Source organism: Cervus canadensis, chromosome 11 (assembly GCF_019320065.1).
Source record: "Cervus canadensis isolate Bull #8, Minnesota chromosome 11, ASM1932006v1, whole genome shotgun sequence".
Lineage (NCBI taxonomy): Eukaryota > Metazoa > Chordata > Mammalia > Artiodactyla > Cervidae > Cervus > Cervus canadensis.
The window spans coordinates 56,064,373-56,077,737 of record NC_057396.1 but is presented as its reverse complement, the minus strand read 5'-3'; the positions used below and the strand labels follow the sequence as shown (position 1 = coordinate 56,077,737).

The 13,365-nt window shown below is 41.8% G+C and overlaps 1 protein-coding gene across 5 annotated transcripts in view; it reads left to right on the top strand.

Annotated features, from left to right (window-relative positions):
- Window positions 1-13,365, top strand: part of MPPED2 (metallophosphoesterase domain containing 2) — a 197,350-nt gene that overhangs the window by 98,266 nt on the left and 85,719 nt on the right. For all 5 annotated transcript variants that reach the window (XM_043482793.1, XM_043482795.1, XM_043482794.1 and 2 more), the window contains exon 4: window positions 1,087-1,312. In XM_043482793.1, coding sequence (XP_043338728.1) covers window positions 1,087-1,312 — 226 coding nt within the window. The remainder of the gene's footprint in view (window positions 1-1,086; window positions 1,313-13,365) is intronic.

Sequence of the window (13,365 nt, the reverse complement as noted above, 5' to 3'; positions counted from 1 at the left end):
CTGCTAGTGGTAACTTTCATTCTTCCTGGAATAGCAGGAAACATTAATTTTGCATTGGACCCGGGAGTCTCAGGAAGCTGGAATTATAGGCACTGTCTTCCCACCCTTTTCCTCCTCAAAATAAAAATGAAATAAAATAAAATGAGCAGCTGCCCAGTGGTGAGGCTTGAGGGAAACGTAATGACAAAGAAGAGAAAAGGGCATTAATTTCAGGATGGGGACAGCTGCCGGGCACTATCTCCCTTTGGATTTTGGTTCTTATAGCATCACGATGACTTATTAATATGTATGATCTGCACTTTATTCAAACATTATAAATCTATGCAGAAGTCTGGTGTTTGGGTTTTCCTTTATAGCTTTCATTCTTCTTCCCAGAATTATCTCATTTTGATCGGGAAACTTTTGCATAAAAAGCACACACTGCGAACTCACATTTCCATACCATAAATATTAAAAGGGGGTTAAGCTTTACAGTTTCTTTTCCCATCCCAATGGGAGGAAAGTTAGCCTTCTAATCAGGGGGTCATTATTAATCTTTTTACTCACAAGCCGAAAGGTAAACTTTAACTTGCCATACGAAATTGTACTGTGTGCTTCCTTTGATTTATGCAAATTGTGAAATATGTATGCCATGTCTTTTGTACTAAGGTGATACTAAAAATCTAGCAGTGAGTGAATGGAGTTGTTAGAAACAATTGGTCAGCTTATTTTTTAAGGATTAAAGCCAAATCTAGACCTTTTTTAAGGCTTATGACTAAAGTACTTTTTGTTGGTTGATTCTGAAGTATGGATCACAGTATGGATTTATCACAGTGAATCTGTAGCAAACAGAAAAGGGAAATGGAACTAGAAAACTTAATGTCTCCTTAGTAGCTTTTTAGCTTCTGAGCAGCTTCCTGTCTCCCATTTATTGTCATTTTTGTTAGCATAAAGGAGTAGTCATAAATTTTGGTTCCCATGGAAATATGAAGGAATGTGTGAGCTATTTCATTTGGGGATACTGTCTGGTAATCACGCAGTCTTGGCTGTTGTACTTTGGTGATGGGAAATGAACGTGCTAATTGGTGCTCTTTTTTTGTATTTCAGGAAACCTGCCATACGAATATAAAATAGTGATTGCTGGGAATCATGAACTGACATTTGATAAGGAATTCATGGCAGACCTTGTTAAACAGGACTACTACCGTTTCCCCTCTGTGTCCAAATTGAAACCAGAGGACTTTGACAACGTTCAGTCCCTCCTGACGAACAGTATTTACTTACAAGACTCGGAGGTGACAGTGAAGGGATTCAGGATATATGGTGCACCTTGGTAAGTGTTCATTCCAGCAGTCTTCCCCTCCTTCTTTTTTTAGCTCAACTCTGAGAAAGCATGGTGCCAGCTTAAGTGTCTTAAACCAGAAAAATAAAGGTGAAATGAAGCCTTTACGTTGTATTTCCAACAGAACATGAATTTTGGCGCTGCTGTGAATTGTTCGTTGTAATGCAGATTTCTTTAGGCAAGATCAGTGAGGGCAGAGCTTTGGTACAGTAGATACAAGTCTGTTTGTGTGACTGGGGCTGCACGTGTGTTGGTGGGACACAGAAAAATTTGGGGGAGGGTCACTGTGTTACCCTTCACGCAGATTCAGCCACTCTGAACATTCCATCAGCCTTAGGTGATTCATTTCCTCCTTATGTTTTACATTGGAAACACTCATGAAATATCTTGCTTAGAGTTTCTCAAATCTTGCTACACATGAGAATCACCTGATCACCTCTGAAGAAATACAGATTTTGAAGCCATACCGCCACCCCCCCCCGCCCCCCGCTGCCAAGATGCTGATTCTCCTTCTTAAGGTGGAGCCCAGTGACCTGTATTTTTAAAGCTCCCCAGGCAAGACTGATTAGAGAAGGGAATGGCAACCCACTCCAGTATCCTTGCCTGGAGAATCCCATGGACAGAGGAGTCTGTGAGTTCGCAGAGTCAGACAGGACTGAGCGACTAATACACACATACACACACGCAAGACTAATCCCCAGACAGTTTGCAAGTTATAGGTTAAGAGCTCAGTTCTAGAATTCTTGGTACTGCAGTTCTCAGCTCTAGAAAAGTTGAAGCTGGTACATATTCTTTGGGACAAGATAAGGAAGCATGTTGATCTTGGCTTCGTCAACTGGCACTTGTCTGGTCTTGAAGAGGTTAACTCATAGAGGATGAGTCTCAATTTCTGCATCTCCAAGATGGTGAAAATAACACCTACTTTAGAGGGTTATGGTGAGGATTAAATTGGCTGATGTTTGCAATGAATTGAGAAGAGTGTCTGGTGGTTTGCTTAGAGCAATATTAATAATTACCACTTTTCAGGCCTTAGCTCTGCTACTAAGTATTTATGTGAACTTAAGCGAGTCACTTAGGCTCTAGAGCCAGTTTTTGCATCTTTAAAATGGGAGTGTTAGATCAGAAAATCAATCGCAGAGGGGTCTTGGATTTTTATTTATTTGCTTTCTTACTTTTTGAGAGCCTTATGTGTATAGAGAGCACAAAAACTGGCCTTTACTTATGCAACCTGGAAGAGTATCCTGGTCATGCCCTAGGAGTTGTGAATAAGGCTGGAAAAGGACAGAGTGAATTCAGATTGGCCACCTCACTCAACTTCCCAGGGCTTCCCTGGTGGCACAGTTGTAAAGAATCTGCCTGCCAATGCAGGAGACATAAGAGATGCAAGTTCTATCCCTGAGTGGGAAAGATCCCCTGGAGTAGAAAATGGCATTCCATTCCAGTATTCTTGCCTGGAAAATTCCATGGACAGGGGAGCCTGGTGGGCTACAGTCCATGGGGTCACAAAGAGTCAGACAGGACTGAGCATACACACACCCCTACTCAACAGTTTGGATTGTCCTCTGTAGAATAGAAAGTTGAGACATTTCCTGTAATTTTTTTTTTTTTTCTAGCTTTACTAGTTAGTATCCAGAAGGACTGATTAGTGGATACAGGAAGAATGTTAGTCGTTCAGTCATGTCCAACTCAGTTCGGATCTCACTGAAGATTTTTTTGGTTAAAATTAATATTCCCAGAACCGCTGTAATCTGAACGTCGATTTAGGAATGCTTACATCAGTGTTTCTGTGCAGGGACACCAGATTTCCCGCTTCCACCGCTTCTTCAGCTTTTGGACTTGCACTTTTCCCTGAACACCTCCATGCCTCTGTTTTCTCATCTCTAAAGTGGGAAATAGCAATTTTACTTTTCTCTCATGGTTGTCGTAAGTGAGTTAATGCGTCCACAGCATACAGAAGGCTTTCTGACGTAAGAATAAGCACTTGATACATGTTAGCTGTTACTGGTCTAGTGGGGTTGGTGTTTCCAATCTACTTTGTCCTTTGTCCACCTTTGTACAAAGACGGTCGCTCTGGGAGTCGGATGTGGTGGGGTCTAACCTTAGTTCCGTCTCTGGTGACTGCGTGACAAATCCGTTAGCTTCTCTGTAAAACCAGGGCAATGAGGTCTGCCCCACTTTCTCTCTGATTCCACCCACTTCAGTAGTCACCCAAATTAGAATATTCAAAGAGCATGTATTTGTGGACATGCTTGATTATTTTAATGTTTTGTTCCATTTTATAGCCTCTTTCATTATTAAAAATTTGATTGGAAGCAAATTTGGGGGGATTTATACCAGAGCTATTACTTTTATCCTGTCAGCAAAAAGGATGTTTCCATCCCTGGGATTCACAAGTAGGTGGATGGCTGCTTAGTAACCCATCAGCTATTCCAACCCCAAAATAATGTGAACTGATTTAAGAATTTTTTTAACTTTTTATTTTATGTTAGAATATAGCCAATTAGCAGTGTTGTGATAGTTTTACCCGGACAGCAAAGGGATTCAGCTATACATATGTCTTTTCTCCTCCAAACTATCCTCCTGTTCATTTTGGCACATGACATCGAGCAGAGTTCCATGTGCTATATACTAAGACCTTGTCGGTTATCCATTTTAAATACAGCAGTGTGTGTGTCCATCCCAAACTCCCTAACTGACCCTCCCCCTGGTAACCATAAGTTCCTTCTCTAAGTCTGTGAGTCTGTTTTGTAAGTTAGAACTGATTTAAGTTTGATTTCCATGCTTTCCCAATGACTTTTCCAGAGAAAATATTAAGTTCTGATTTGCTGATATTGCTATTGGTTTTAATTTAAAAACAAATCAAAATGAGAACCTTGATACTAAGGATTTCCATCATGTCACAGATTTCTCAAAAGTAATTGCCATCTGACCAGGGAGAGAGCTATTAACTCGTTTACAAAATGTGAATTGTGACTCAGTTTTGCTTTAAACAAGGTATATTAGTTCATATTCATTCCATGTTTATAACTTGTAGCACCGCTGAAAGCTTCCTAAAGACCAGAGAGAATTAACGCAGTGTCTCCTGACTTACAATTTAGGAGGAATTTGTATGTGGAAAATAGCTTAAAAACAATCCTGAGCCCTCGTGGGTGTTTGCAATTGGAGTGCACTGTGGTGCTTATTACATCTGCAAGGAAGAGGGTTTGGCTGTGATTTGATGGGTCTGGGAAAATCCAGTGACCTACACTGAAGAAGTAAATGGGGTACCTTGTCCTGGAAGAAAGGTGTTTCCTTGGAAGGAAGGCAAGAGTTGACTAGTTCCCGAGGGGAGGTGGGAGGGTGGGAGGGTGGGCGGTGGGAACCTGGCTTGGGAGGCCTTCTGCTGGATTCTGTTGCTTCTGTATATATTTCGTCACCTCATCATTTTTCTAGGAGTCTTAAAGAAAGGAATCAGGCGTGATGTATTGTCACAGGACTGACAGTGCAGTTAAAGCTTTTCTTAATTTCTCCCATTACCTTTTTCTGTCTCTCTCTGGGGGACAGAAGAAGGTATTGTGTGGCCTGGCGGTTAGATCTGCCCAGGACTCTGCACTTGTTCAGCAAAGCTCGTAGATTTCTTGTATCCCTCATGTTGGTTCTTTGCCACTGAGATGGTTCCTAATCTCTTATGGTCACTTTCAGCTCTTGTATGTCTTTTCCAAATGCTGATCAGAGGAAACAAAATTCTCATCTGTCAGCTATCAGCCACTGTGCTAACTCACTCCCTGCTGGTCTGGCCAGGGTGGAGGAGAGGTGGCATTTTGAAGTCATCTTTGTATTTTTGGTTACTGGATCTATAGCCAGCATTTTAGTGCAAGCAGATTTCAATAAATTCACTCGTGGGACTTGGTATTTAAAAGTTGACTAGCCTCTTCTTTTTTCTTTTTAAATTTCAGTTGTTCTTTTGCTACCAAGATGCTTATGTAGAAAAAAAAAAAAGAAAAAAATCTGGGTACAAACGGATCAGTAGCCAAGCTGCAAAGAGTAAGAAGTCCATCTTGCTCTGACCTGAGCATGGCAGTGGTATTGTTCGGCAGTGTACCTCGTTCCCCTCCTGAACAGAAATGCAGAGCTAGTCTCCCGTGGCTTTTAATGAAAATGAGTGGGGCTTTCCAACGTCCAGGAATTTGATCTCTATGCTGACCAAGGGTCAGGAACAAAGAGCACACTTTTTCATGTTAGAGTAGACCCAGGTGTAATTTGTCAGATTTAGTAACTGTGGAGGAAGTGCCTTAACTTCTGCAGCCAGAAAATTAGATGGAGTCCCAGGCAGCAAAATTCTAAAATGGTTGAAACAGCAAGAGACAGCCCATCAAGCTGCATTTTCAAAGGAATTGTGAGCAGGATATATTTTCTCCTTTCTTCTCTCCCCCTCATTTTGGATCATCAATATGTTGAGTTCGTCCATGCCTTTAAATGTAATTTTCTCAGTGTTTTTCAAAGTGGGAGTTAAGTGTTGATTCAACTCTCTGCCGCGTTTATACATAATTGTGTTTGCACACAAACAGCTACAAGGTTGCTCCCATTTCCTTGTTCTGATCAGCCCCATGGTACTTCACCCTGTCAGAAGAGCTTCAGATGTTTTTATTTCCAATTATAAGTTTTGGGATGCATCATGTATTTTGCTGACAGTCTTCAAGTTCTGGCAATAGCGAACAAATTAACAGCAGATATTGAGTGAGAGGATTAGAAAACCAATGGGCAACTCATATGATAGAATTCAGATACGGGGATGAGTGGAATGGGCTCATTTATTTTATTTTCATAGTCATACTTTGTAATTAACTTGGGCCAAAAAAAAAAAGAAAGAAACATCTCTACATTCAAGAGGAAAGTCCGTGGATGCTAAAGAACATCAATGTAGGAACAATATTGTTTCTGTACCAGTCTCAAGGATTCCAGCTTTTATTCAGGAGGGTTCAGGAAGGTCTTGGCACAGAGGAAGGTCTGTGTGTGTGTGTTAAACAAATATGCACTCTGCTTCTACACGATTCTGTTTAAAGGCCCAGGCTAACATTTCATTTTTCTTGGCCCTGGGCCCGTGGACTCTCCCATTCTGAAACCTATGGCGGGTTTGCCTGCTCTAGAGTTTCGGGCTCTGTTTACATTTTCGCCTGCTTCAGAATGCAGCTGACTTGCTCTTAAAGCTGCACGGGATCAGATTCACTTCTGGTTTAACAACCGCCTTGTTTATTTGGAAAAGGAGAAAGCAACACCAGTCCCCTGGCTTCCTACCTCCCATCAGTGGCCCTGCCAGTAAATACCATGGCAGAAGCTGGTGTATGAGAGTTTGGGATGTTGGATCCAACTCGTATCTCTCTGCCCGCTGAGTCCAAACCTTTAAAACCTGTCATGTGCTTTTATTGGTTGTATAAGCGAATGCGGAAGGAGATATGTATGTGTTCTTGGGCAATCATTTATGCTTAATATCGGCATTGGGCATGATTTAAATTTTTACCTGAAAATTCTGAGAGACCAACTCAAATAGCCAACAATGATAAGAAACATATTTGGATGGTATATTTCACTTAGGGAACTTTCATATGTGTTCATTTGGGCTTCGCAACAATTCTAAATAGTTAAAATTTTAAAAAATTCTAAACAATTAAAATGCAAAGAGTGTGTATTAATAATTATTAACAAGAGCCAGCTTTTGCAAGTGCTAGTATGTCATGATGGTGTTGCCTTCATTTGACAAAGAAGCCCAAGACTGAGTTTTTGGCAGAGAAGGTGACGTGCCCAAAGTTAGTCTGGGGAAAGACAGGGCTAGAATCGGGGCTTGCCTGGTGGCTTTGGCAGTAAAGAATCTGCCTGTAATACAGAGGGAACCTGGAGACTCGGGTTCGACCCATGGGTCAAGAAGATCCCCTGAAGAAGGAATGGCAACTCACTGTAGTATTCTTGTCTGGAGAATTCCATGGACAGAGGAGCCTGGTGGGCTCTGGTGTATGGATTGCAAAAAGTTGGACATGATTGAGTGACTAACACACACACACACACAGCACTAGAATCCAGTGTTCCTTTGAGGAGCTTTCGAGGCTGAGGGAGAGTATCCTACTAACTGCAAATGTCACTCTACTCCTTGACCTGAGGCAGCTCAGGAAGTGGCCACATGGAAGTCTTGACTGTTCCCGTCTGGTTGTAAAAAAGGACACACAGAAATCCAGGCCAGTCCTTGCAGAGCTCTCAGCCTTCAGTGGTGAGGTGTTTGAGGGGGGACAATGGGAATGTTGGGGGGACGGAAGAAAAGAATGATCCAGCATCTTTTGCATAATATGCTCCAGAATCTAGGGTTTAAAAAATGGGAACCTATACGTCAGTCCATCCTAAAGGAAATCAGTCCTGAATATTCACTGGAAGGACTGATGTTGAAGCTGAAACTCCAATACTTTGGCCACCTGATGCGAAGAACTGACTCATTAGAAAAGACCGTGATGCTGCGAAAGATGAAGGTGGGAGGAGAAGGGGATGACAGAGGGTGAGATGGTTGGATGGCATCACTGACTCAATGGACATGAGTTTGAGTAAACTCTGGGGGGAGTTGGTGATGGACAGGGAAGCCTGGCATGCTGCAGTCCACGGGGTTGTAAAGAATTGGACACGACTGAGCAACTGAACTGAATACCTCAGTGTGTCAGAAGACGTGGGCCAGTTCCTCTGGTCCTTCTGCTTCATGGGGACAACTTCCATCTCCTTTGCCGAGGAGCTGCTGAGAGAGACGGCAGCCCTGGGCACATGCACCAAGAAGGAAGTGCTGGCTGAGTGTCCCCACTGAAGTCCGGCTCACATGGACCCATGCACTGTGCTCCAGGCAGACTTGGACTTCCACACTGAGACCCCGTCGCTGGCTACTGGGCATTCCTTCATCTTCTCGTGTCACACTGATAGGCTCCTTTTTAACCCAGAGTTGTTGGGGGTGGATGGAAGGAGATGATAAAGTGGCTGTAAGTGCCACAAGAGCAGGGCCTCCATCCCTACCTCGGAGCCTGGCACACAGTGGATGCTCAGTCCATTTCTGCTAAATAAATGAATGAGCATGGCGGTGGTAGAGATGTGTCTGTGGCTCCTGGACTGTAGGTCTACACTTACAAGACACTCAGTTGCAAAAGAAAAGAAAATATTTCTAAGACAAGATCAAGCATTGCCATGAATCTGCAAGGACCACTAGAGATGGTAGAACGAAGTGGAGCCAAAGAAAGGGCTAACCTATGCCCGTGAGCTCTTTACGGACACATCTAAATCCTTCCTGAACATTCGAAAAGTAGAGTGCATGAAATCTCTCCAGGTGAGCCTGGTCTCATGAAGGTGAGGAAGGGGAGTGGTGAGACAGACCTTGAAGGCAGTGAGAACTTTGAAAGACAGGCTCAAACAGTATTTTTAAACTCTCATTGTCAGTTCTTTACTTCATTTGCCTTATCCCCATGCTCTGGGTAGCTACAGAAGTTTCTTTTAGATTTGGAGACTATCTCTTTAAGCTAAAGTAAAAGCAACCGGCGTAAAGTGTGAGTTTGGCCAGAAGCTAAACCAAGTGGGCCTTCAGAATGTCCTTTGGATATTAGAAACCAGGTATTGAACATATGACATTTCTTGATGGTTGTGTTCTCAATGGCTGAATTCTTAGAGTTGAATTAAAGCCATATAGATTCTGTACCATTTACTTTCAAGCTCTGTGACAAACATGTATTTCTTATTTAATCCTTTGAGTTGTAAGTGTACCATGAATTTCTCCAGATGTTACCAGACACTGAGCCCGCTGGGGTCCCTTTGACAGTTAGGACCCATGTTGGCCTGGTTCCATGCTCTGCCTTCCTGCACTTCCTGCATAGCTTTCCCCTGTAGTTCAGGCGTGCCCACGAGTAGGTCCAAGTAACTGTGAGGGTTCCTTTGGTCCTCCTGATGATGAGAGTGAATGGGCTTTGGAGTCCAGCTAGGAAGCTGCCCCTTCTACCCAGTTCTTCCTCTTTGCCAGGCACAGGGGCCTCCCAGGAGGCACTAGTGGTAAAGAACCCGCCTGCCAATGCAGGTTAGACATAAGGGACTCGGTTCGATCTCTGGGACAGGAAGGTCCCCTGGAGGAGGGCATGGCAACCTACTCCAATATTCTTGCCTAGAGAATCTCATGGACAGAGGAGCCTGTCGAGCTATAGTCCATGGGGTCACAAAGAATCCGACATGACTTAATGACTAAGCATTGCTCAGGTGGCCCTTTTGCCCTTTCTAATGCGTCTGCCCCATTGCCAAAGTTGCTTCACAACAGAATCATGGTCATCAAAGCCATGCTGTGTTCTGGGAGAGGCCCTCTGCCTTTTGCATATCCCATTTCACAGGTGAAACTGTGGCTCAGAGATGAAGCAACCTACTTAAGGAGGGAACTGAGATCTGCATGATAAAACTGAGACACAGGTTGTTAGGCTGTGTCTGTAAGAAGGCCGTCAAGGTATGTCATGTAGCCTCCCAAGGAATCACCTGTAAGCCTGTGGGAGCTTGTTGGGGGATAGGCGAAAAGGTGCTGTGTTCAGGGACATCCCTCTGGCAGTGAAGGGTTTGTTGAACCTGGGCTGAGTTCCTCTTGTTGATCCCCTCTTTCCTTAAACCATTAGTCCTTCAGGTTAACAAAACTGCCCGCTGGACCTTCCCATCAGGGAGATATACCCTGAAAGCTACATACCCAGACTGGATGTAGCTTAAACAGCGGCAGCTCTGTTCTGCCTGCTGACGGGAGAAGTGGGGGGCGTGTAGAGGCTGCAGCCTTCGGAAGCAGCTGTCTGCAGCAAGCTTGTGTCTCAGTTTTACCATGTAGAACTCACCTCGTTTCATCCTTGAGCCACAGCTTCATCTGTAAAATGGGTATGCAGACAACAGTAACTACTGTTTCTTCAGCATCACTCACATATAGGTATTTTACATAAAATAGTTTTTAAGCCTCAGCTGTCATCCGGTAAAGAAAGTAATATTACCCCCCATTTGGGAGTTGATAAAAATTGAAGTTTTATGATGAAAATGGATAAGTTAAATACTACAGAAAGATACTCATTTCCTTAACAGCAGAACTGGAAGTCTAACCCCAAAGCCTTTATTATTTTCACTACTCCATGTATGTTTCATGGCATTAAAATTCGATTATGTATGTTATGTTCCTGGCACTCAGTAAATCCACAGTAAATATGATTTTCTTCCCTGGAAGGTAATATCGATAGTTGTGTAGTTTTGTGATGGCTACTTTTGTTTGTTTGTCAGATTTCTTTTCTATTATGATATACTAGAGTAGAAGGGAAGAAGCAAAAAGGGACAGAAATAGTGAATAGGAAACTTAGTCTAGGAAAATAGTCACCCTGTATGTGTGTGTGTGTGAGGCAGGGGAGAGGATTTTTAAAAGCAAACATTGTACAATTTTTTTTGCACAGCAAGTTGCTAATGATCTGGATAAGTGAAAACCATTTAGGAAAGAAACCCCATATATTTGCAGCATGTGGTCAAAGGATGTGGAAGAGTAAATAGATGTCTGTTAAATGAAGACATATGGGGTGTTTTAAGGTCACTTACATGGAGCGTCGTTTTAAATGTATGAGTAACGTTGGGTACTGCGTTTTCACCCAGAAAAAATAAAGGTGATCTTGGATGGGAACTATAAATTGAAAGTGGAATGTTCCGTGAGGGTTCCTGAAACAGGAAGTTAGTGGCACACTTTGAAAGCCTCTGGGTTAGCAGAATGTGTCTGCATTCCATAAAGAGCAGAAAAAATGAGTTGCAAACCTGCTTTAATTCAGAAGGAGATACAGGAGGACTGTTTTGCACGAATATTAGAAAAGATCAGCTTGGTTAAAGTGTAAATACAATTACTGTGTCTAAGGTGTCTAAGTATGAAATTTGCAACAAAAAATGAAAAATAAATGAAGAGAAGCACCTGGTTTATAAAAGCCTAATGTCTGGCATGGTGGATTTTGGATGGATCTCTATTTTTTTTAAGTGGTGCTAAAATTTCTTAGAACACTCCAGTAAATCGGCATTTGAAGACTAAGTAAAACCAATGCTAGGTGTGTAAAGGGGAAAAAAAATCAGAGCTGACAGACTGATTTTCCATTTTCTCCCCTAATTTGTTATCAGCTTCTTTTACATATGATGTACAAAATGATGGCATATAGAAAGAAATGCCTCTGATGCCTGTCTGGCTTCATAAACGGAGATGACTATTTCTCTCACTACATTTCAAGCTGCTGTCCGTATTGAAACGATGGGACGAATCAGTCCTAACTCTGAATCCTCTGAATCCAGTAAGGAGTGCTGACTTTCAATGCCAAACAAGGCTTTTATAAGCAATGCGAAGTAGCGTGGAGCACCATGATTCTAGAGATGGGGTTATCAAAGACAGAAACTAGGGGGAAAATGTTTTTATTGTCTTAATGCTTTAAAAGTCCAGCCTCTCCAGCTTGGATGGCAGGAGAGTTTGGGAGAGAATGGATACATGTATATATATGGCTGAGTCCTTTGCTGCCCACTTGAAACTATCACATTATTAATCAGCTATACGCTGATTAAGGACTTCCCAGGTGACTCATTGGTAAAGAATCTGCCTGCAATGCAGGAGACATGGGTTCAATCACTGGGTCGGGAAGATCCCCTGGAGAAGGAAATGGCAACCCACTCCAGTATTCTTGCCTGGAGAATCCCATGAACAGAGGAACCTGGTAGTCTACAGTCCATAGGGTCACAAAGAGTTGGACATGACTGAAGTGACTGAACGCGCACGCATGCCAGTAGAAAATAAAAAGTTTTTGTAAAAAAAATCAATTGACCAAAAAAAATGAAAAATGGCCAGCTCCTCAAATCACTAGTTGTAACTGGGGCTTCTATTCTGAATCAAGGATCTATAGAAGAAAACCGTCTTGCTTTGATCTTTTCAAAACAAGGTAAAAGATGCTGGATTAAAACCTAATCAGAAATTGTTGGAGGTTAAACTATTAATAGCTGGAAATAAGCTGTTGGGCTATTATCAGCCAATCCCTAGTTTTCTTTTTTCTTTTTGGGTGTTATGACTTAAGGAGAAAAATTGTGGAAAGGACATTTGTTTAAGAAACTCAATCTGTGAGTTTTGTTTTTACATTATTTAAATAAGTTAATACATAAGAAGCTCTTGAGATTGAGAATTTTAAGCTGTATTTGTGATGCCTTTGTTACTAAACATTTTTTAATGCTTACCGTTTTTCCCAGTGAAATAGCCAAGACTAAGTTTTTTGCTTTTTTTTCTTTAACCTTGTCTCTTAAAAAACTGTCATAATTCTGTAAGAAGTACTTACCTGTAGGTCCCACAGAATGAATAAGAAAGACAGGAGACCTAAGTGTGTATGTATAATGTTGGCCCAGACCTTTGTGCTTTTAAATAGCTTTTCCTGGAGGCAAATTTTGTGTGGTTTGCTGGCGAACAGAGCAGCTTCGGAGGCAGGCCCAGGAGAGGTGAGGGAATTTTTAGGGTATTGACTGTCTGCCTACATTCAAACACACCATATGTGCAGTTCAGTACTACTCGTAAACGGAAAACCTGATATTAAGGAGGGTATTGGTTTTTAAGGTTATTTGCTCTAGAAATTACCTCTGTAGAGTTTGAACTGTGTTCTGAAAAGTCTGAAAGGAACAGGATCATTTCTTTGGAAATTTTGGAAGTTTGTCTAGCTTGTAAACTCACAAGCCTTCTCTAAAGTCAGTTCTGAGGTTTTGTAACTGTTGATATTTATGATTTTCATTGTAAGTGTGTTTTTACTTTGTGGATTGTTGAAATAAAATCATTGGATTATTAATAGAACAGAATATGAATATGCCAGAGAAATTTCATTTTCTTTGTCCATTGATTCAAGTATTCTTCTTGTGAATGAGGCCAAAAAACTGGTTTTTCTGGATTTCTACAAGTAAGAACAGAACCAAAAAAAAAAAAAAAAGGGAAAAGGAAAATACTTACTGCAGAATATCAAGGTTAGGAATCATACAAAAAACAGACATCTCAATTCCTAAAA